This window comes from Doryrhamphus excisus, linkage group LG17 (genome assembly GCF_037039965.1).
Source record: "Doryrhamphus excisus strain RoL-2023G ecotype Guam linkage group LG17, RoL_Dexc_Guam_v1.1, whole genome shotgun sequence".
Classification (NCBI taxonomy): Eukaryota; Metazoa; Chordata; class Actinopteri; order Syngnathiformes; family Syngnathidae; genus Doryrhamphus; species Doryrhamphus excisus.
In genome coordinates this window covers 2224305-2246680 of record NC_136373.1, presented here as the reverse complement: position 1 = coordinate 2246680, position 22376 = coordinate 2224305, and the positions used below count along the sequence as shown (strand labels likewise).

Here is a 22376-nt window from a genome sequence, read left to right as displayed (position 1 = left end):
TTTAGAAATAAGGAGTTAGTATGTTATCTGTAGGCGGCATTATGAATTATCCTTACTGACCTTTTTTCAGTACATTTAGCGAGTGAGGAAGAGTATGGAATGATTTCTGATACATGAAACGGACAAACACACACACAAGCGCCCATTTAATTCATCATACTGAGGTAAACGTCTAATGATGCTGTGATTTCTATATGTGGGCCACTCACAACATGCCCTCTGTCTTTTCTCGTGTCTGTTTCAGGACATAAACAAACGTCTGTCTCTCCCAGCTGATATCAGGCTACCGGAGGGCTACTTAGAGAAGTTTGCCATGAACAGCCCGCCCTTTGACAAGCCCATGAGCCGCAGGCTACGACGCGCTTCATTGGTCAGTAGTATGTGTGTGTGTGTGTGTGTTTACATCTTTTTGTATGTGTGCTAAGCAGCTGCAACTTATTTGGGTCTGTTGCCCGTGTAATATCTCCTCAGGTACATTCACAGCCAGATTGTTTAAGATAAGATAAGATATGCCTTTATTCGTCCCTCAGTGAGGAAATTTGCATTGCACAGCAGCAAGAGTACAGAATCAGTTAAGCAGTACAAAATACACAATGTAGAAAAATAAACAATATAAACAACCCGAGTATTAACAAAATCAACAGTTTTACCCAGTATGCAGATAATATCAAACAATATGAGATATATGATCAGTCTATACACTGAGATCTTAGAGAGATCTTATTTCACATAGAACTTAATATATTGCATTTAGAGCCTTAATATTGCATGTGGAGGTTTATCAGATATTGCACAGTGAATGGAGTCTGGAATAACTATATACTGAATGTAAAAAACTAAGTATTGCACAGATGTATATAGCGGTGTAGTATTGGGAGCAGTGTGTTTATGTTTTGATATATAGGTGATTATACAGAAATGTATTTTCATTTTAAATGCTCACTGAGTCTTGGATTACAGTTAACAATGGCTTAGTAGGGGGATAAATTATTCTGTGTTACGTATTCAGGCCAAGACCATTATGGGTATGAATTGGGGGGGTTGCTTTACACAGTGAGAGAGGCGATGGAGGATGGGGGAGAGACGGGGGAAAAAAAAAAATCATGAATATGCAGAGTATGCCTTTATTCTCCATTGTGCTGCTCCTGAATTGATGCTGCTCTTTCACTCGCTTTTTTTGTAGTTTGGTTGCGCCTCCTCAGATGAATAGTACACCCCTCTCTTCATTCATGTATGAATTACTTCATTACAACATCATCCTACTTAACATTTTACACAACAGCCTTGATATTTTATGAATATGATAAAAGATTGGCCCTTCATCGTCCACTTTCCTATGATTAGCAAGCAAGACCAGAGCCCGGCCTCCGGCTCCCTGCTTGAAGCGCTTTAATGATGCAGATATTTTGCAGGATCCGTGCTGAGATGAAAGGGAAGAATCTTTGAAGTGACCTTTGTGAGGGGAGAAGGGATGTTTACAGTGACTGAGACGAATGTGACAGACCGATACTGTAGTTACATTGCAATTTACAATTTACCTCGTCAGAGGCATGAGTGGCAGTGCCCACTTGTGTACGACTTTGACTTATTCCTGGTTGGGGTTCTTACTTGATGTAATAGGTGGATCAATTATTCAGATGATGTGTCACCCTTACTTGGATTACACACCAGGACACCTTGAAGTGGAGGGCGAGATGCACAGCTGAACAGAATAAGGAATACGCTTCAGGAAAATACATTTTCTATATTGTAAAAATAATTTTCACATATAAGTATAGAGGAGCTAGGTTATGTTTACTCTTTGCAGTGCTGCCCTTTTGGAGATGAAATTATCTTCAGATTCCCCACTTTATGAAAAACACAACACATGAAACATGAAAATCCAGCTGAATAGGTGCAGATTCTGAAAGAACTAGAAAGCTTTGTGTGCTGGTTATTGTGTGTAGCAGCTCTATAGGAGTCCACAATTCAATACAAAGGGCCGGAAAATGGACATAATAGGTCCCCCTTTAAAATCTGGCTGGTTTATTTTACTTTTCGTTTTTATTTTTCAGTTTTGCCACCTTGTGACCATCAGCAATTTAATTTATATGATATAAGATATATTATATTATATGATATAATATAAGATAATATATGATATAATATTAACAATTAAATGTTTTATTTTTGAGCATTTTTTTTTTATTAACCTAATTTTTTCCACTTCCTGGATGCTGTAATACGGTGGTATTAAAAGGGCAAGGGGACTCCCTTCGTCACGTTTGTGATCAGTAAACGCAAGCCCAGAAATGAGAAGCACACAGATGGTAATAGCCCGTGGACTTTTGAATGAGCCCGTCCTTTGTTACCGTAACAGAGAGCAAGCATCAGGTGTCCAATAAGATATGTTTGAAACCATAATTTGATCTTTCGTCACAGTAATTCAAGCAAAGGTGGTCAAGCAAAGGTATCACATGTCTTTCATGTCTGTTGCCTTTGATAATCAATTATTCACAACAATCCAGTGAGGACTGTTGGGGGGGGGGGGGGGGGTGACGTTGCCCGAAGAGGAAGGTGTCATTTTTATCTCACCACATGACTGTTCGTGTCTCTGAGTCAACTACATCTTTTTATTTTCATCAACTGCACAGAGTGAAACTCTTTATATAAATGAAGTGATGGTCTGGTAATGGAGTCAATTCCCAGTACGAATTACAACACACAATTTTCTTTGTTTTTCTTAGGTTGCTTCAATTTCACTAAAATACACAATGACCTGCCACTGAAGTATCAGTATCAGTACACATTAATATACCTTTTAAATTTATAACGTCCGTGCATCATATCATGTCTGTATTAGCCTTTAGACGTGAGGTAATGAGCTAATATGCTAACATGCTAACAGTTAGCAGGGTGGCACCTAGCAAGATAGCACGACGTATCGATGTGCAATGGCAGTTTTATAGGTTCCCTACATCATGGCATGTGTGTATTTACCTTAAGACATGAGTAAATTGGCTACAATGCTAACATGCTGTTAGCATGCTAGCATCAAAAGTACCAAAGGGTTCTATAGCGTTCTAACATTGTGCCATGGATATAAATGTCTTTAAAGAGTAAATAGTAAAATAGTCAAAATGCTAGCATGCTAACATGCTGTTAGCATGCTAGCATCAAAAATGCCAAGAGTGTCCTATAGCGTTCCAACATTGTGCCATGGATATAAATGTCTTTAAAGAGTAAATAGTAAAATAGCCAAAATGCTAGCATGCTAACAGTTTGGATGCTAACACCTAGCAAGATAGCACAGTATAGAATGTGCCAATGCAGTTCCATAATGTCCCGACATGTCATGTGTGTATTTGCATTAAAAGTTGAGTAAATTAGCAAAAATGCTAACAGTTAGCATGCTAACACCCAGCACTGAAGGTGCCAAGGCTGTTTTGTAATGTGCTGTAGTGGCCTTTAGCAAAATACAGTCCGCACCTATCCATGCATGCCTATAGCCACATTGTTCAGTGTGTAAGTGTGTCACCCTTTGGTTAAGCTTCATTTTAAGTTAGCATTTAGGCATGCGTTTAAAGAGATCACATGCTTCATCAACTAACTTGGCCACTGGAAACCCGTCCCCCTCCATCATTAACACACACGCGCACAAAGGGAAGCGTGTCGTGGTGTTGCCATGGCAGTCGTATTAGCATCCACACATGCTGAAACCACCCGGACAGAGACTGACGCAAATGAGTGGAATTGAAATTGCTTTACGGCAGCAAAAGTACAGTAGCACATAAGAGTATAGTACAAAGTACACAAGAGCAAGTGATCTTCTTACTCATTATATCCTTCATTCTTTCTTTTAGTCTGAAATTGGTTTTGGGAAGCTCGAGACCTACATCAAACTGGACAAACTAGGAGAGGTGAGATGTTTTGACAATATTTCTCAAAATAAGCTGTACAGTGCAATATTCAATATATATTTCTACAATTCCTGCTAGGGAACATATGCTACAGTTTTTAAGGGGCGAAGTAAGTTAACGGACAACCTGGTAGCTCTGAAAGAGATCCGACTGGAGCACGAAGAGGGCGCGCCGTGCACGGCCATCAGAGAAGGTTTGACGCTACCGTCAGCACGTTTGTTTTGACAGCTGAGTTTGTTGTTTTGGGTTTGACTGACTCTCTCCCGTGTCGTTCCCTCGCAGTGTCCCTACTAAAAGACTTGAAGCATGCCAATATCGTCACACTCCATGACATTATCCACACTGACAAGTGCCTGACGCTCGTGTTTGAGTATCTGGTGAGTTTGTGTGTATACATACAGTGTTTTTTACATGTACACTTTTAACACTGCATCATTTGTTTCTTTAGGAGAAAGATCTGAAGCAGTACATGGATGACTGTGGGAGTATAATGAGTGTGCACAATGTCAAGGTAAGTCATGCTGATTAATCAGCAATGAGTTGAATGTGTTTTATATCCTTACTATGTCCCTTCCAGATCTTCTTATTCCAGCTGTTGCGAGGTCTGGCTTACTGCCACCGAAGGAAAGTCCTCCACAGGGATCTGAAACCCCAGAACCTGCTCATCAACGAGAAGGGAGAACTGAAACTAGCAGACTTTGGTACAGCCCTGCTTTATAAGATAATTTAGTTAAAACTATATACTTGCAATATTGCAAGGGAGACTAAATGCTTGGTTTTATTTGGTTCCCTTTCAAAACAAACAATAATAATACCACATCATCTTCAAATGGTACATTTTTTGTTCTGTCAATAGTCCACCAAAGTGTTGGTGACGGTCCATTATGATATGGTTTAACCATACTTAACCATACATCCAATACTTCTCAAACTATGGAATGGATTGAGTAAGGAAATCAAACAATGCACAACGATGAGCCAATTCAAGAAACAATACAAGCAGTTGATGTTTGCTAAATACAAGGATGAAGAGTCTTGAACCAGTCATGATGTGCTATATATATCACTATATTGACACTTACTATGGTACCCATTATGGCATTGGATGCTCATATCACCTTGTACTTACTTCGGTACGTGACAAAAAATAAGAAATTTAAAAAAATTTAAAAAAACTAAAAAAAATTTTTTACAAAAATTTATAAAATAAATTTACAAATTAATAAATAAAATAAATTTGCTAAATACAAGGATGAAGTACTGTAAACTGTATTATGGAAAGCAGGAAGTGAACAAATGTAACAGTTACTGATTGCTTTAAAGTTACCATCAAATTTGCATCTCATGTCTTGGTTACCTTCTTAGGCTTCCTCATCCATGAAAATATTGGTTTTAATACTTTTGGTGTGGGCAAACTGTATTATGGAAAGCAGGAAGTGAACAAATGTAACAGTTACTGATTGTAAAAGTACCAGATGGAGGGGTAGGATTTAATAAGCTTTGCTTCTTCCTACTCCTTTTGGACATGTGGAACTGGGAACTGATTATGGGATGCACTCAATTGTAATCTGATGCATGTTCAAATGAAATAAAACCATTACCATTACCATTACCATCCATATAGTACAGTACCATTTATCACCAGGCTACACAATTTAAAAAACCTAACTGCATGTCATCTATTAACAGTATTTTGGAGTATTGAAGTTTTAGCCTGTGTATTGTGAACTAATATTTCTACTGTTGTGTGCCACCTTTCCCTATTTAATTAAGGTTTGGCGCGGGCCAAGTCCGTGCCCACGAAGACCTACTCAAATGAAGTTGTGACATTATGGTACCGACCTCCAGATGTGCTTCTGGGTTCCACTGAGTACTCTACGCCCATAGATATGTGGTGAGCAGCACTCCTTAACTCATAAACCACGTATACATGGACCCGAATATTCCAATTGCGTTCGGTTTATTTGCTATTTAACCTTTGTTAAAGTAGTGCTAATCCGAATGAACATATAATCGGATTCTGTGCGTTCTTCTTCGTCGTGTTTTTCTTCTTCTGTTGTTTATTGGCGGTTGGTAAGCAGCTTTCGGTGTGCACTACCGCCATCTGTGGAACGGAAAGAGGAAAAACTCCTCATGTAAACGTGGCTATTTTTAAATAAAAATCTCACTCTTTGGATTAAATTGACAATATAACGCATGATGCTAACTCATTTGTGTGTCAGTTCTAGTAATTGTTTGTCCCTCTGCAGGGGTGTGGGCTGCATCTTTTATGAAATGATCACAGGCAGGCCTCTCTTTCCTGGATCCACTGTGGAGGATGAACTGCACCTCATATTCCGCATCCTTGGTAAGAAATTGAGCATTGCAGGAAATTCTCATTTTTCTTTCCATAAATCCTTGATATAAGTGGTGTTATTAAGGATGTATTTGCGTATTAATCTGACCTATGAACTCATCCAGGCACACCGACAGAAGAGACTTGGCCTGGCATCAGCACCAGTGAAGAGTTTAAGACGTATAATTTCCCTCGATACAACGCAGAGCCGCTTGTTAACCATGCTCCCAGGTATCATATGGAGTATTATTTTTGTTATTATTAGACTCATTAAGACTAATTAAGTTTTTTGTTGTTTGCCGTAATGCAGGATAGACAATGACGGTCATGACTTGCTGTCACTCCTCCTGCAGGTAATCAATATTGCGCCATTTTTTTTCATATACAGTAAAGTCTCATTATATCGATATTCTCGGGAGTCGGAAAAAATACCGATATAGCCGGACTATCCATATATCCGATCCTGCGCCAAACTGCATTAAAAGTGGGCGGATCTTTGATATGGCATGTAATTTTCTCCTTGAGTTCATGGATTGCGTATCTAGCATGCTTTTGTACTACAATAAATTTTGTACTACAGTAAATAAAAATAAACTTACGCTGTAGTGATTACCGGTTACCGGGACATAATTCACCCCGGAACTATCGATAGGGAAGGTGTTGCCACCCGGAGGGGTAGGCGCGAGGGACGGGTGTTTTCCGCTGTGTGTGCTGCACTCTGGTGGTGGAAGTGTGAAAAATAAAGTTGACTGGAAGCAGCCGTTCGCCGTGTTCTTTTTTTTGGTATTGAAATCCTTAAGCAAAGATTGATTTAAGCTGCTTTTGTATCGATATAAGCAGACCAAATTGGCTGGCAGGAGATGAAAAGGGCATCGTAGTAACCGGCCGGGAAATGAAAATAGTATCATAATAAGTAGTAATTCGTTTTAACCGATATCGATATAACGAGACTTTACTGTAATACACATTTTAACCCCTTTCCTAACACACTTTTTATGTTTTTTTGTGATTCTAGTTTGAGGCAAAAAAGCGAGTATCCGCCGAGGAGGCGCTCAGACACGCTTATTTCAGAACTCTTGGCGAGCAGGTTCAAACGCTGGCGGACAGTGAGTCAACTACTCCTAGCAAATCCAGCTCACGTTGCTTTGTCTCACTTCCTTTGTTTTGTTTTTCAGCCGCATCTATTTTCTCTGTAAAAGGCATTCAGCTACAGAAAGACCCGGGGAAGAGATCCTCGGTCTACCCGGAGTCAAGTAAGTCTTTTGGAGATGGGAAGTTAGACAAGAAGGGCAAACAGTGAGGACATCTGAGTGAGAATATGACGAGATTAGGCCTGCTGTTTCTCTCTTTTTTGTCTTTTTTCTTTATGTTTTGTCATACACGCCGCCGTGTGGTCATTCGTGCAGCCCACTTTGTCCTAGTCTATCACTTTTCCTGAGGTCCGCCGAGTAAATACTTAAATACCCCATACGAACGATGACAGCATTTCATTCATATTATGCAGCAATCAACTTGGCTTTATCATTTATATCAGTATAAGTCATTTTCTTATCGCCCAACACTATAGTAAAACAATAATATATATGATATAGTACAGAAGATGTAGTATTTGAATGACCTTGAAATACCAAATTAAAAATCAAATACAAGAGAACACGCACCAAAACAAACACTTTGTTTTATCTCTTTCTGCCACTGCTGTCTTGTCCTTATAACTGTCCTCTTCCCATTCGCTCGTCTGTCCCGATGTTCATCTTTTCCTAAATACTTTCTGTCTCCTTTGTGCCTCCCTATACTTCACATACTTCTTTGTTCCCTACTCCCAACTCCGTAAAGCGATGGCCCATAAGCTAGGCTCTGCACCCTCACAGTACTTCCAGAGAGAAGCAGCCAATCCCAGGCCTCAGAGTCACAGTCTCTCCTCTACTTCCACTGGCTGAGTGGTCACTGCCATTCTGGTAAATACGGTCTCTTTCACTCTGCCTGTGTTCTTTCTTTTTTTTTTTTTTCTTTTCTTCTCGTCATTTCATATTCTGCTCTTTGTGTTTTGTCATATAATTCTTCTCTGGTCCCTTCTTGCATTATTACGTACGCACTCCCACTTGTCCTTGCATTTCATGCCACATGCATTTTCTCAGTTTGTCAAGGAAAAAAAAGCAAAATGTATCGGTAAAGAAGAGGAATATAATAGGGTGTCATTTGATTTTTGTTATTTGCAGTCCTCTTTAGGTTTCTCCAGTGAGAGATGTAGGTTTTGTTGAGCGTCTAGGTAAGGGTCTGAGGTGGTGTGTACTTTTTATTAGCATGGATGGATTGGTTTTATTGCAGTATAAAGTCATACGGAAAATAATCGGGACACTCCTTGGTGTTTTTGGCTGAAACATTCATTGACTGCGCTGTTATTATTTTACACCACCAAGCACATAATGTAAAGATGGCCGCCATTAAACAAAACATCTACAAGGCAAGGGGCGGGGCATACAGTAGCGATTAACTGAGTCAGCGCAAATGTCAAGGGGGAAAATTACAGCACCATGGGGTGTCCTCAATACTATACAATACAAACAGTTTTTATTTGAGATATCATCAAGACAAAAAACCTTTTTCATTATAATGTTTTTATGTAAATGTCACATTTTTATTCCCAGCATAAAATTGTATTTATGTTTCAGTTGTTACCAATTGATTATGAACCAAAAAAGGTTAGCTCTTATAAATTGTTGTTTATTTGACATCGCCAACCCCCAAACTGATTCCATACAGCCAAAAATCTGCCAGATATGCTCTGGGAATAAAAGGCATCATCACCAAATAACATATAATTCCTAACATGGCCTCAGAATGAAAATCTATGCTTGTGTTTGTCTCCGTCTCTCAGCTCAGGGGAAAGGCAGGAGGCAGAGTGTGCTGTTTTAATGGTGGCGGATGGTCCCAAAGCGGAGGAGGTTTGTTACTTGCGGAATCAGTCCTGCCAGATATGTACATTCACGCACACTGAAGGAGCGACACACTCTCACTTGAAGAAAAGCAACACACACGCACACACACATCGAGAACAACAGTGGTTACACGCTGACTCGTATATACGAGAATAATCTTCAAAAGACAAACAAGAAGAGGAGAGTCAAGTGGGAGAGTTTTAAGACTCTCCTTGCTGCTATTACTGCTGCTGTCCACAAGAGGGCAGTGTTTGACGTCGGCTGTTTGGAACAGAGCTTGAACTACAAAATGAACTTCCACACTCTCATAAGTCTCTTCCCCACTCTGTCGGTCGGACTGTTGCTGTACATAAAGAGACTGAGCTGTTCTATCGTCTCATGAAATGCCTCAGCCTGAATCCAAAACCTCACCTTGGCCCTTTTATGACAAGATCTCCAAGACACACACAAACAATCGTTCTCATTCTGTAGCTTCATGTCTGTCATGTATACACACAAAAACCACTTTAGTTCCACTTGACAGTTAAGTGTGTGTATCCGTGGAGTTACAGAGATGAGTTTTAGCACCTTATTGTCTGCTAGAGGTCAGGGACGCTGTTGATACTTTACCTCATCTGTCACAGTTGAGCTTAAAGTAGTATATCTAATATGTTATTAGAGTGATCAATAATTTTAAATGATATACCAAAAAAAAAAAAAACAGTAATTGGGACATATATGGTCACTACAATCATGGACACTCCAGTAAGTAACCTGTCAGGACAATGAGGTAGAAAAGTGTGTAAGTCCTCACCTGCTTATCCTTAGAGACCCCCTTTGCCTTGACTCACAGTTTATTCAGACGTTGAACTGTTCTCTTTGCACCTAATTTTACCTCTTTGGATCACCGCTAGATGATTCAACATCCTTCAGCCCTCTCCAAGCCTAGCTCCATTGTGCATTGTCTATTTTTTACACTTGATTTGATTCCTATTTGTATATGAGATCCTACTTTTTAACTCGTCAGAAGCAATGGTGATTCCAAGAATGCTGTTCTCAGTCTTTGCTGTGCTCCCGCTGTAATAGTTGGCGACTGGCTGGGAACGTGTTGCACATTCCTTGACCTCAGGACTTAATTGTTGTGTTTTTTTTTTGGTTTTTTTTTTTTGGGTGCTGCGAGGTGGCGGCTGAACTTGTGTGAAAATGCCTGAAAGTATATTGGCCTGAAACCCTCACATCTGCGTTCCCTGCTCTCTTTTCACCATCTCCGAGCATACGTGTGTATTAAAACATGTGAAATGTTTGCACGGCAAGTGATCTAATGATCCTGTCAAGACATACCACATTAAGCCCCCCCCCCCTCCACGATGATGTAAATAAAAATATGGTTTGATAACAATGGGATGTATTGCTTTGGGACCAGATGACAACTTTTTTTTGCATGTTTGTCACACTTGTGTTTCAGATCATTAAACAAATGTAAATATTATTCAATGACAGTACAACTTAACCCCCTGAACCCAATAACAACAACTGCAATCAAGTGTTTAGTGATAACTTGCAATGGATTTCTTGAATTTTGGCCCACTCGTCATTGCAGAATATAGTCATTCAGCCATATTGGAGGCTTTGCCAGCATGAAGCGCCTTTTTAACGTCATGCCACAGCATCTCCGACTCGGACTAGGCCACTCCAAAGTCCAAGTCCAAAGATCATTGTCGGCTGAAGAACCCAAGTTGGTTTCAGCTTAAGGTCACCAACAGATGCTGTGACATTCTCCTTCGGATTTTTTTGCTATGGTTCCATTTATTACAGTCTTCCAGGTCCTAAAGCAGCAAAACAGGCCCAGACCATCACACTACCACCACCATATTTTACTGTTAGTATGGTGTTTCTTTTTCTATACCAAATGTAATGGGACACACCTTCCAAAAATGTTTTTATTTTCTGTCAGACCACACATTATTTTCCCAAAAATCTTGGGGAACATCAAGATGTTTTCTTGCAAAATGTTCTTTTTGTTCAGCAGTGTTTTTTGTCTTTGAATTTTTCCATGCCTGCAGTTCTTTGGATGTTGTTGTGGGGTCTTTTGTGACCTCTTGGATGACTCGTCGTTATGCTATTGGGGTAATTTTGGTTGTCCAGACACTGCCGGGAAGGTTCACCACTGTTTTTAATTTTTTATTTTTTTTGCCATTTGTGGATAATGGCTCTCACTGTGGTCTGCTGTAGTCCCAAAGCTTAATGTCGGTTATGTTTTAAGGGAAGTGGTGGGGGGGGGGGGTAGGTTTATATATATTTTTTTTACATTTTTTTTCATTTAAAAACTGCAATTTGTGTTGAGTTGTGTTGTCACTGACTAATATTCTATCTATCTATGATCTGAAACATTGTGTAACAAAGATGGGGGGGGGGGAAGGGTGGAAAAACTGTAGCTGTCCGCATATCTGTAAAAAAAAAAAAGGCCATGGAGTAATCAACAGGAATTGAAGCACTCAAACAAAACGTTTTGTACAATTTCAAGCTGCCAGAAGCCTCCAAGCACACAGCTGTTCCACACGCCAGTAAACCAACACTAATACGTGTACGTGTCAGTGAGATGGATTATCGGTATAGAGTGCAGTTCCTCAGACCCTGACCTCGGATCCCTTTCGACTTAGATGCGGTCCTCGGTCTGTGCCTGTTCAGAACCGCTCCTTTCCCCAGTGTGTGGCGGTATGTAGCATGTACATAGATGATTGCTCACTTTGTATATATAGAGAAGTGTATACGTTTGATACAGATAGTCACATTCTGCCCTTTTTTTTGTTTCTTTCATGAAAGTCATAGCAATATTTCTGTAATCAATAAAAAGCCGAGGTAATAGGGTAATAATGATTTGACTCGTTGATGTAGAGAGGTGACTGTGAATGATTCAACTGTGAGACTTGATGAAAGCGACAGGGATGTTTTTGTTTTGTTTTTTTTTCTCCCCTTTGATGTTTTTGCTGTTTGACATGCAAATGTGTTCAACGGGTTGACGTTTAAGGAAGGGTCGCAAAGACAAAACCAGATTATTTTGGTTGTTTTTTCCGAAAGCCATATTGGAAGTACTATAAAGTGACAGAGGTTTGGTTGTGCAGAGTGACTACTCAAAGGAGATGTGTACACCTAGTTCAATAAAAGTTGTCTCTGACACTCATGAGTCCAGACGGTATCATTGCCTTTCTTCACAATCACGATCACACATTTTGTATAAATAAATAACAATATTTAAAGTGGGAATTGTTTTTTTTTTTCAAGGCCAGCCATTTATTTTTGCTCACAGTTACGATACATATTGTATTTTTCTCAATAACAGTGCCAATAAAACTGTACATGAATATATGAATAGTAAAAATATCATTTTGAGCACAACTCTGATACTTATAGGTTATCACATGCCTCGACCGTTGGTCTCGGGCTGATACTGACACTTGGGGGCATGATACCTGGCCTGATACCAGACAAACCATGTGATGATCTTATTTTATCACATACTACAGTATTAATTAGCCCTGTACCCTATAGAAACCGCCCATGAATGATACGGGAAAAGGCCGAAATGATACTGTGTCAAAGCCCAGGGCAGTGATACTAATAAAATATAGACTTTAACCATGTCCATTATCAGCCCCACTCAGAGCGAGCTGCTGTGGTATCGTGCCTGTGAAACAACCAATCAGAGAACAACGCACAAGCGTGAACACACAGCGTTTGTTTTGCTGCCGTCTGTGCTCTGTCAACATGTCAGCGATTAAATAGTAAATAGCATAGTAAATATTAGTATAATAGTAAATATTAAATAGTACGTGATAATGAGCTCATGATTAAATAGTATGTGCCAGTATCAGTATGATACTGACACTTGGGGCCATGATACTGGGCCTGATACCAGACAAACCATGTGATGATCTTATTATCACATACTATTTAATCACGAGCTTATTATCACGTACTATTTAATCAAAAGTTTAGTTTATTACATGTATTATATCTAAACAGTGTAAACTGTGTGTTCACGCTTGTGCGCTGTTCTCTGATTGGTTGTTTCACAGGCACGATACCACAGCAGCGTGCTCTGAGTGGACAGCTACGGGGGGCTGATATTGGACATGGTTAAAGTCTATAATTTATCAGTATCACTGCCCTGGGCTTTGACACAGTATCATTTCGGCCTTTTCCCGTATCATTCATGGGCGGTTTCTATAGGGTGCAGGGCCAATTAATACTGTAGGATGTGATAATAAGATCATCACATGGTTTGTCTAGTATCAGGCCCAGTATCATGGCCCCAAGTGTCAGTATCATACTGATACTGTTTCTATAGGGTGCAGGGCCAATTAATACTGTAGTATGTGATAATTGATATTATTGACTGGTTATTCTTTCAGAGATCCCTTGGATGAAACCTTTTGGATTCTGGTCATGGAAGCAACCATTGTGTCTCCTTCAGATATTTGTGCTTCTGAGGCCCATGGGTTCCATCCACACAGGATAGTGGGAACAGCATACATCCGGAACTGGAAAAAGCAACACGCATCTCACCACTGTAGTTAACTAAAGCAAAGTCATGTCCGTTTATTTTGTAGGGTTACCTGTCTGTTCATGAAAACGTAAATAACGGGGTTGTACACGGTGCTGCTTTTAGCCAAGTAGACCGGTATGGTTGCAATCAGAGGGTCAATTCTCAGTGTGGAGTCCATGATGACAGCTAAAGCCATGCCGGCATACGGCAGCCATGTCACCAGGAAAGCCAACACCATGGTGACGACCATACGTGCAACTTGCGCCTCCACGCGATGTGTACGACTGCCTTCGGCGACCTGCAGCTTGCTTACCTGCGCACATGATTTTTAATAACAACATCCTCAAGTGAATATCACACTTTTATCATCGCTTACCTGCCGCAGTGTCCACAGCAGTCGAGTGTAGGACACCATGATGATGGAGAACGGTACGGCAAAGCAGATAAAAAAGTAAATAACTATGTAGGACATGTTGCCTGGATCCCGACTATACCAATTGGGGGCACAGGAGGTTTTAACACCCTCTAGCTCATAGCTCCCCCAACCAAACAGAGGTGGAGTGTTCCACACAAATGACCACACCCAAGACAGCACCACTCCAGCGATGGCATGCCTAATAAAAAGCAGCGAGAGTGGCGTTATATCCTGCTTGGTTTGGTTATTTTAGGATGTGCAATAAGGACGCATACCTGGTTTGGAAGAGGGCCGCACCCAAAGGATAGCACACCACGATGTAGCGCTCCACGGAAATCACTCCTATTGTACACAGACTTGCTATTCCTGAAACATGGCAGCACAAAGGCCGACTTTTATTGAATATGCCGCATTTCCTTCTACTCTCCATAGATGAGACTCACCAAAAAAGGCCACAGCGAAGCCCTCTAACACGCATCCCACTCGCCCCAGCCTGGTGTACCTCATGGCGTTGGTCACGGTCGTGGGCAGCCCTCCGAACACAGCGCAGCCCAGGTCACACACAGCCAGGTTGACTAAAGCGTAGCTGAGTGGCTGTCTCAGCTGTTTGTGTTTCACCGTCACGACAATCACCAGGATGTTGAGGATGACCCCCAAAACGGAGAAGACGCCCATGATGGTGGCCAGTATGGTGTAACCACTGCGAGAGAGGAGCTCTGGCTCGGCCACGCTCTCAGAGGAGGACATGTTTTCACCAGAGCTGAAAAATTCCATTCTTTTAATGTAGGATGAATAAGCTAAAGCAGAGAAAAAGATGTGCTATGATCAGACTACACAAAAAAATACAAATGTCAAAAGAGATTTTAAAAATCTTAATTAAGTAATCCAGTATAAGCAAAGAAGACCTTTGTTAAAGATTGCTCCTCTCATGCAGTATAAAAGAAGACCAGAGGCAAAGTGACCCTCTCAATAAGAAGATAAATCTGTAGATCCAGATTGTGCGGACAATAATTCTGTCTAATATCCGAGAAGGCTGCACTTTCTGTAATTAATTGCCTGGCCAGTTCTTAGTGGGGAAGAAAGGTGTCTCAAAAACAAGATGGAAGTATTAAATACAACCTATTAGCTTTACCAACCATAGTGTGGGAAATGTTGAATCAAATGAGAAAAAGAAATCAGCAGAATCAACAATATTTCAACACATTTTTATGCAATTATGAAATTCATACTAATAAGGGGCTACTTCCTCAAGTGTTGTTCCTCCTCCCGACCGCCAGGGGTCAGTGTAATGCCAGCTACTTTGCTTTAAAGCAGCAGTAGTTCATCACCAGTTGCAAACATGGCGTCCTCCACAAGGACCGCAGCACACGATATAGCAACTCGAAACAGGACTGACGATGTCGTTTTATCGGAGGGAGTAGATTTCAGCTCCTTGTTGTTATCTCGGGTGGTTTTGGATGGATTGTTAGCTTCCGGATTCCAAAAACCTTCACCTATCCAGCTGAAGGCGATCCCGCTTGGCCGGTGTGGACTCGGTGGGTTTGTTTTTGTTTTTGTTTGGTGTCTTCTTAAATGACAACACAGGATTGTTTTTATATCATTAAGAAGTAGCAGTGTCTTTATGTTATAGCATTTTAGTTTAATAACAACATGTTCTTATCATTTCGTCATAATAGACCGATTGGTACTTTTGAAGAGCTTGTACTTCCTGTTTCCTGTTTTGACTGTACTTTGCAAACTAATAGTTTGGCTACCAAGTACTATCTCAGAATTCTGGTATTTTCATCTGGATCAGATGTTGTATCCCTGGGGTGTCTTATTACATTGCTTATTCAATCAATGAATAGCTCCAAATGCCTGCATTTAGAGGTGAAAACAACATGAAAAACTGAGAGCTGTGTATGTGTGGCAAATAAAATAATTTTAATTGTCATAGCCAGTACAACCATTTGGAATTATTGTAATGTTTCTGTCATTACATGTTTAATATACGTAGCGCACCAATTGTTTCTTCTTTGGAACATTCCAAATGGTTGAACCATCTAAGAACAATTATTAATTTTCATAATTGCTTGTTTTTTACCCATAGGCAACTTTGTGGTATTCATGTTTTCACCTCTAAATGCTTTTGCTCACATCAGAATCGGAATCAGAAATGGTTTATCATCAAACACATACTAGGAATTTGTTTTGGTGAAGTAGGTGCAGACACATCATATAAGAAAATGAAAATACAAAATACACAGAATAAACAGTATAAATATATATGTACACAGTCTGTTTTTTGTTTCTTATTCCGGAAGTGCAGTCTGATTGTTTTTCCTAAGAATCCAAACTGAGCGTTAATGTAACCAACAAAACCTGCTATGGTATCCGTGGATAAAAAGACGACACACACCAGTGACCAACTAGCCGGTTATAATAGCATATACGATGATTTCATATATTCCGTTCTTTATAAGTAACATGCCTAATCATGTTTGCAATTGTACAAACCTAAATTGTGATTATTCCTAATGTTTTTTTTTAATTTTTAATTTCAGATTTGATTGTCCAGGCCAAGTCTGGCACAGGAAAAACATGCGTCTTCTGCACAATCGCGTTGGACTCTCTGATTCTGGAAAATTCTGCCACCCAAGTGAGTAGATTTGTGCTTCCTGCGTGCAATATTTTTGTCTGATGTTGAAATTATAGAGTGGAAAGCCATACTTTGTGCGAGCGTTATCATGATGATGATGGCTGTGACTGTTCATCACTTCAGCGACGGGGACCTTTACTCTGATGACTTTAAGCTGCTCGGTCTCATATGTTGAAATGAAAGTGGACCATTATTGATAAAGCAAAAGGAACACCCAGTCCCTCGGCCTTATAGAGCACTTTAACGTGATTAGCTGCAGGGTCTTACTGATTGGGAGTTTGGCTCTTTGGCCCCAATCTGCCACAATCAAACCTAAGTGCTTGTTGACATTTATTTGTCCTTTGCTCCTTGCAGGTTCTCGTACTGGCGCCCACTCGAGAGATAGCGGTGCAGATCCACTCGGTAGTGATGACGATAGGCTGTGCCATGGAGGGTCTGCAATGTCATGTGTTTATCGGGGGCAGACCTGTCAGCCACGACAAACTCCACCTGAAGAAATGCCACATAGCTGTGGGCACACCCGGTAAGCAAGCCGCGCCATCTGTTCTCCAGTTTATTAAAAACAGCTTGGATTTGTCTTTTTAAATCTTGCTGCTCTGTCTCGAAGGTCGTATCAAGCAGCTGATCGAGCAAGGCATGCTGTCTACTGCCAGTATCCGCCTCTTTGTCCTGGATGAGGCTGACAAGCTCCTGGAGGAGGGCAGCTTTCAGGAACAGATAAAGTATGACGATTCAGGGAATCGAACCGCTCTCATTTGTTGTTGTTCCGAGTTACTAGTCACTCAACACAGTTCCCGTTGATCATTAGAAGAACAAACAGAAATGCTTATTCACGTTTATCTCTGCAGCTGGATCTTCTCGTCGCTGCCTGTGAATAAACAGATGCTCGCGCTCTCTGCCACCTACCCAGAATCCCTTGCTCAGCACCTTACCCATTATATGAGAGAGCCTACTTTTGTCAGACTAAACCCCAGGGAAATGGGACTCAAAGGTAGGAAAAACAAATCACTGTAGTTCTTCCAATAAAGGTACTTCAAGGCTTATAAGTATTTGCTCACATTCCCCCGTCAGGCCTGAGGCAGTATTACAAGTTGGTACCGTCTCATCCGATACCTCACAAGATCTTCGAGGAGAAAGTGAAGCTCTTGCTGGACCTGTTTGGTCAAATCCCCTTCAATCAGGCCCTTGTCTTCTCCAATCTGCACACAAGGTGATCAATTTGATCATTACCGATCATTTTTTTGGTTCTGGTTTGGAGAGTTTGTAATTTTTTGACCGCTTATTTCAATTTTTGTCACTCTACTTGCTAGATTTTGTATATTGTAGCTCTTTACGTAAAACCTCATTAGGACCCGAATGTGCAAAAGGTCAATTCTAGCTGTTTTTTTTTTTTAATCAGGTCCTTGTATGTTGAATTAAAGTTGTTTTTTCCCTCCTTCAGGGCTCAGAACCTGGCTGACATCTTGTCCTCTGCAGGCCTACCTGCTGTTTGTATCTCAGGTGAGTTTTAGAGGGAAAACAGAGTTTTGTTTGTGGTATCATGCAACATTATGTCATGTTTTTAAACCGTATTTAACAACAGAACAGGAAGACATTTCCTGGGGTTCATTTAAATGTGCGTTAATTTCAAAAATAACGTCTCCGTCTCTGTCACCTTCACAGGTGGTCTCAGCCAGGAGCAGAGACTTGAGGCCATATCCAAACTTAAGCAGTATCAGTGCAGAGTACTCATTTCCACCGACCTGGTCAGTTGTGGAATCAACCACCTCCCTACCCCCCACCCCCCCACTCCACTGGCTTGCTTATATTTATTGTTGTGGTCCTATTGTTAGACTTCCAGGGGCATAGACGCAGAGAAGGTGAACTTGGTGATAAACCTGGACGTTCCACAGGACTGGGAAACCTACATGCACCGCATTGGACGAGCTGGACGTTTTGGTAAGTATCCGGTTGGAGTAAAGCGAGCAATCACACAAGCCGGATCAGTACCTTCTTAATCACGTGATGAACACAATTGTCACCCCGTTTTATGTACGAAATTTGTCTGATTTATTCGGGTTCTCTTTGTTCACAGGCACTCAGGGGCTGGCGGTGACCTACTGTTGCCATGGTGAAGAGGAGAACAAGATGATGGCCATTGCTCAAAAGTGTGGCTTGTGTTTGTCAGCATTGCCTTGTAAGTTTTATTTTTCTATGTATTCCTTCATCTGCACCAAGATCACGTTGGAGGTCTTTGGAGATGGTCTCTGGGTTGACTTTGACTGTTCTCACCATCCTTGGCTTCTGCTTATGTGGGATTTTTCTTGGCTTTAACTAGAACTGTGGAACCTGACAGCTGAAATCTCGGTGCTAGTTTTTTGTATCCTTCCCCTAGACCATGATGTTGAACGATCTTCATTTGACAGTTGTTTCCCTCTTTGAATTTAGCCACCATTGATTCTGGCCTGATGACTGAGCAATGCGACTGGGACGTCTGCGCCGAGGCTTCCACTCCAGACATTCAAGCCCAGCTTTTCTCCAAAGTTGAGAAAAAGAAGGGACGCCCCAAAGCATCCTCTCTTGTTGATCACTCCCCGGCTCCATCTTCTATCATGGAGGAAGCTCAGGATACCAGGAGGCCAAAGATCCCCAACACACCAGCCAAGCATGGAGTAGAAGCGTACTCAGGAAATGCGTTCCCAAAGACTACAAGGCCTTGTAAAGAGTTGCAGGACACATTGCCGAAGATCCCTCCGCTCTCCTCGTTTAAAAGCAGCAGGTCTCGGTTTGTCACCTTTGAGGAGGCGGAGCGGGACTTCCATGCGTTCATTACAACGGGACTGGGAAGATCAGTGGAGGTCATTCGGGAATTCACAGGCCAGGAAGATGGCAGCACTCAAAACGGGCAAAGACACACCATCACACTTGATGATGATGATGATGATGATGGAAGTCAAAAGTGTATATCCGCAAAATGTAGCTCTGATGTTCAAATGGAGAGCACAGGAGGCCATTTTGAAAAGTCTCCAGGAAATGAAAACAACAGAAATCCGACAGAAATAAGTCATGGACGCGCTGCAGGAGAACCAACGGTTGAACCAATTCCAACTGAAGATTCCATAACATTCCCAACGACACACAAAACAGCATCCCCGCAGTTGGAGAACTTTGAATCGACTATTAAAGCTCATTCACACGCCAACAACAAAGCGGCACAAACAAAGGAACACAGAAAGGTCAAAGTGGAAAAAAGAATACAAGAGAACATAAACGAATATTATAAATCGCAAACGGATGAAGAAGACAACGACGAGGAAGGCGACGACAGTGCCGACACTTACTGGAGAGCCTGGTACTCAGCATGGAACGATTACTATTCGTCCATGTCTCCTTTTCAAGGACAAGGTTACCAACATTACTACAGTGCAGCTCACAACTGGATGGCAGCATATCGTATGAACAGCGTTTACATGGAGGAACTATTAAAATATTAATGGAATACACAACACACGTTTACACTTGGTGTACTTTGTATAAAATATATACTACTGCCGACCTTTCTTTAATAAATGCCATTTCGGAGCACATTGAAAGCTTTTTCTTCATGACCTTGACATATTTTTAGGTTATGAAACAGCCTACTTTTTGTTTTCATGTGCTAATTCATATTCATTCCAAGTGTACTGCATATTCCTACAAGTGGAAATATCGGATCCACCTCAGTCGGCAGCAGCCTGGTATTCACAGGATGTTATGGCTTTATCAAGGTCAGACATCTTCACATGATTGCAGGCTAATCAACTAGAATAATTAATGATAGAAAATAAGACTCAAGACCTATTTAAAAGTTCGTAGAAATAAAGGCGACTACAATAAGTAAAAAAAAAAAAAAAAAATCTCAGGTTCATTCCTATTTGTTCTATAAACGTGCGCCTCTGACAAAGTGTGTCCGACAATGAGTGCTCCTCTTTGGGCAGGCGAGGTTGGACACTTTTCCAATAGCTCTCCAAAGACTTCATTTATTTTATCATATAGCTACTACATTAGAAAGGGGGGGGGGGTGTGACCAGTCACAGTGGAGTCGGGCTTTGGGTGGAATCTTTTTTTTTTAAACAGACCAGAAAATAGCTGCTTGAATGGGTGCAGATTCTGGAAGATCTCAAACATTTTCTGTGTTGGTTATTGTGTGTAGCTGCTCTATAGGAGTGTATTGGGCAGTGGAGTAATTACTGCTGATTGATAAGGGATGAGATTAAATAAATCCTGCGACGGGTTCTTTAAAATGTTTAATCAGCATAAAATTGATCCGGATTTAGCAACCCCTCCTTTTTTTTTATCCATGATCAGGTAATCTTATTTTTGAGCTGATCTACAAGACATAAATAAAATGTTGCCATTGCTTTGATATTCTGTTTTATCGAATATACATACATTTGTGACATAAATAAATATTTCAGCAGTTTGTTTCAACAGTTTGTTCACTGCTATCTTTTTCTCCAGCAAACACTAAAAAACTACAACAAGGCAATTAAAATAATTAAAATAAGCATTTAAAATAAATAAATAGCAGTGAAACTAAATATTGTAACGAAAATGAAAGTAAAATGACATACCGTGTGCGCCTTCTGACCGTAAATGGAGGATATTCAGTTATTAAATGTGTGCTGCTAGCAGTCATGTGACACGGCATGTCTAGCGATACACACTTTGACCAGCAGAGGGCGTCACTAAACGTAAAACACACAATGTCGTTGAGCCCATATTTCCTAAATTGATATCCCTTCACATAAGAGATTTCCCCTAATTATTATAGATAAAAAGTCATTTCTATCTGTGATTAAATGTCATTAATTCTGAGTTAACTCGGGACAAAATGTTATTAATTATTTTAATCGATTGACAGGACTAAAACTATAATTCTGAAACTATAAAAAAATGTGTTTTGTGGTAAGATTTTTGGCTTTCTGGAATGGATTAATTGGATTTTGATGATTTTATTATTATATCATTATGTCTTGATTGATTTGGTCAGTGTCCATTTGGTTTAGATCAGGGGTCTCAAACTCAATTTACTTGGGGGCCACTGGAGCTCGGGTCTGGGTGAGACTGGGCCGCATCAGTTTTTCCAAAAAAACGCATTTATTAAAAACAGAAAAATTAATAAACTTTGCTTTGGTTCCGATTTTCTAGAGAGCTAGCGACCTAAACGGTAGCCTTCAAGTTATTTCCTTTCAACTTAAATAGCCAAAACCACTTCCACACAGATAGTGAGGATAACTATTAACAGTTATTTAACCTTTAACATGAACATTAATCAAACGTAATATTTTTTTCTGGGTACATGATACCATACAGCAATCATATCAAACTTGCGCGGGCCGCACTAACATTAAACTTTCATATCAAGGCGAGGGCCTCAAACTGGTGTCCTGCGGGCCATATTTGGCTTGTGTGTTTGAGACCCCTGGTTTAGAGCTACTTGAGGCCCTCCACAGCTCGCCTCTGTGTCTTTGTTTCAAAGGCCTATTGTCTAAAATCCATTTTGTAGACCAAAGGTTCCCTTTTCTAAGGTTATGAAACTAATATAATTTGTGTATTATGGAAATATTAAATCCTTTAGTTCTTGGAGCCCCGTCACTCACCGTT

General features: G+C 40.6%; 3 protein-coding genes across 7 annotated transcripts in view; 2 read left to right on the top strand and 1 right to left on the bottom strand.

Annotated features, from left to right (window-relative positions):
• LOC131137615 (cyclin-dependent kinase 17-like) overlaps nucleotides 1-12336 on the top strand; it is a 29713-nt gene extending 17377 nt beyond the window's left edge. For 3 of the 5 annotated variants that reach the window (XM_058085768.2, XM_058085764.2, XM_058085767.2), the window contains 14 exons: nucleotides 245-370; nucleotides 3843-3899; nucleotides 3978-4092; nucleotides 4182-4276; nucleotides 4348-4410; nucleotides 4477-4600; nucleotides 5673-5793; nucleotides 6149-6246; nucleotides 6360-6465; nucleotides 6545-6587; nucleotides 7250-7340; nucleotides 7410-7487; nucleotides 8071-8192; nucleotides 9113-12336. In XM_058085768.2, the coding sequence (XP_057941751.2) occupies nucleotides 245-370; nucleotides 3843-3899; nucleotides 3978-4092; nucleotides 4182-4276; nucleotides 4348-4410; nucleotides 4477-4600; nucleotides 5673-5793; nucleotides 6149-6246; nucleotides 6360-6465; nucleotides 6545-6587; nucleotides 7250-7340; nucleotides 7410-7487; nucleotides 8071-8174 (1221 nt within the window). In that variant the 3' untranslated portion in view covers nucleotides 8175-8192; nucleotides 9113-12336. The remainder of the gene's footprint in view (nucleotides 1-244; nucleotides 371-3842; nucleotides 3900-3977; nucleotides 4093-4181; nucleotides 4277-4347; nucleotides 4411-4476; nucleotides 4601-5672; nucleotides 5794-6148; nucleotides 6247-6359; nucleotides 6466-6544; nucleotides 6588-7249; nucleotides 7341-7409; nucleotides 7488-8070; nucleotides 8193-9112) is intronic. The other 2 variants (XM_058085765.2, XM_078798193.1) reach the window with 1 other exon arrangement.
• Nucleotides 12337-13552: 1216 nt separating this feature from the next.
• LOC131137617 (parapinopsin-like) lies at nucleotides 13553-14863 on the bottom strand. The gene is made up of 5 exons (XM_058085770.2): nucleotides 14557-14863; nucleotides 14389-14479; nucleotides 14075-14312; nucleotides 13769-14011; nucleotides 13553-13693 (listed from the first exon to the last, which is right to left on the bottom strand). The coding sequence occupies exons 1-5, from the start codon at nucleotides 14858-14860 to the stop codon at nucleotides 13553-13555; spliced, it is 1017 nt and encodes a 338-aa protein (XP_057941753.2). The 5' UTR covers nucleotides 14861-14863.
• A 556-nt stretch (nucleotides 14864-15419) lies between these two features.
• On the top strand, nucleotides 15420-20825 carry ddx20 (DEAD (Asp-Glu-Ala-Asp) box polypeptide 20). The gene is made up of 11 exons (XM_058085761.2): nucleotides 15420-15648; nucleotides 16657-16751; nucleotides 17106-17274; nucleotides 17359-17473; nucleotides 17600-17742; nucleotides 17823-17961; nucleotides 18193-18251; nucleotides 18414-18496; nucleotides 18584-18689; nucleotides 18826-18927; nucleotides 19179-20825. Exons 1-11 carry the CDS (start codon nucleotides 15453-15455, stop codon nucleotides 20222-20224), a joined length of 2253 nt encoding a protein of 750 aa, XP_057941744.2. The 5' UTR covers nucleotides 15420-15452; the 3' UTR covers nucleotides 20225-20825.
• Nucleotides 20826-22376: the final 1551 nt, after the last annotated feature.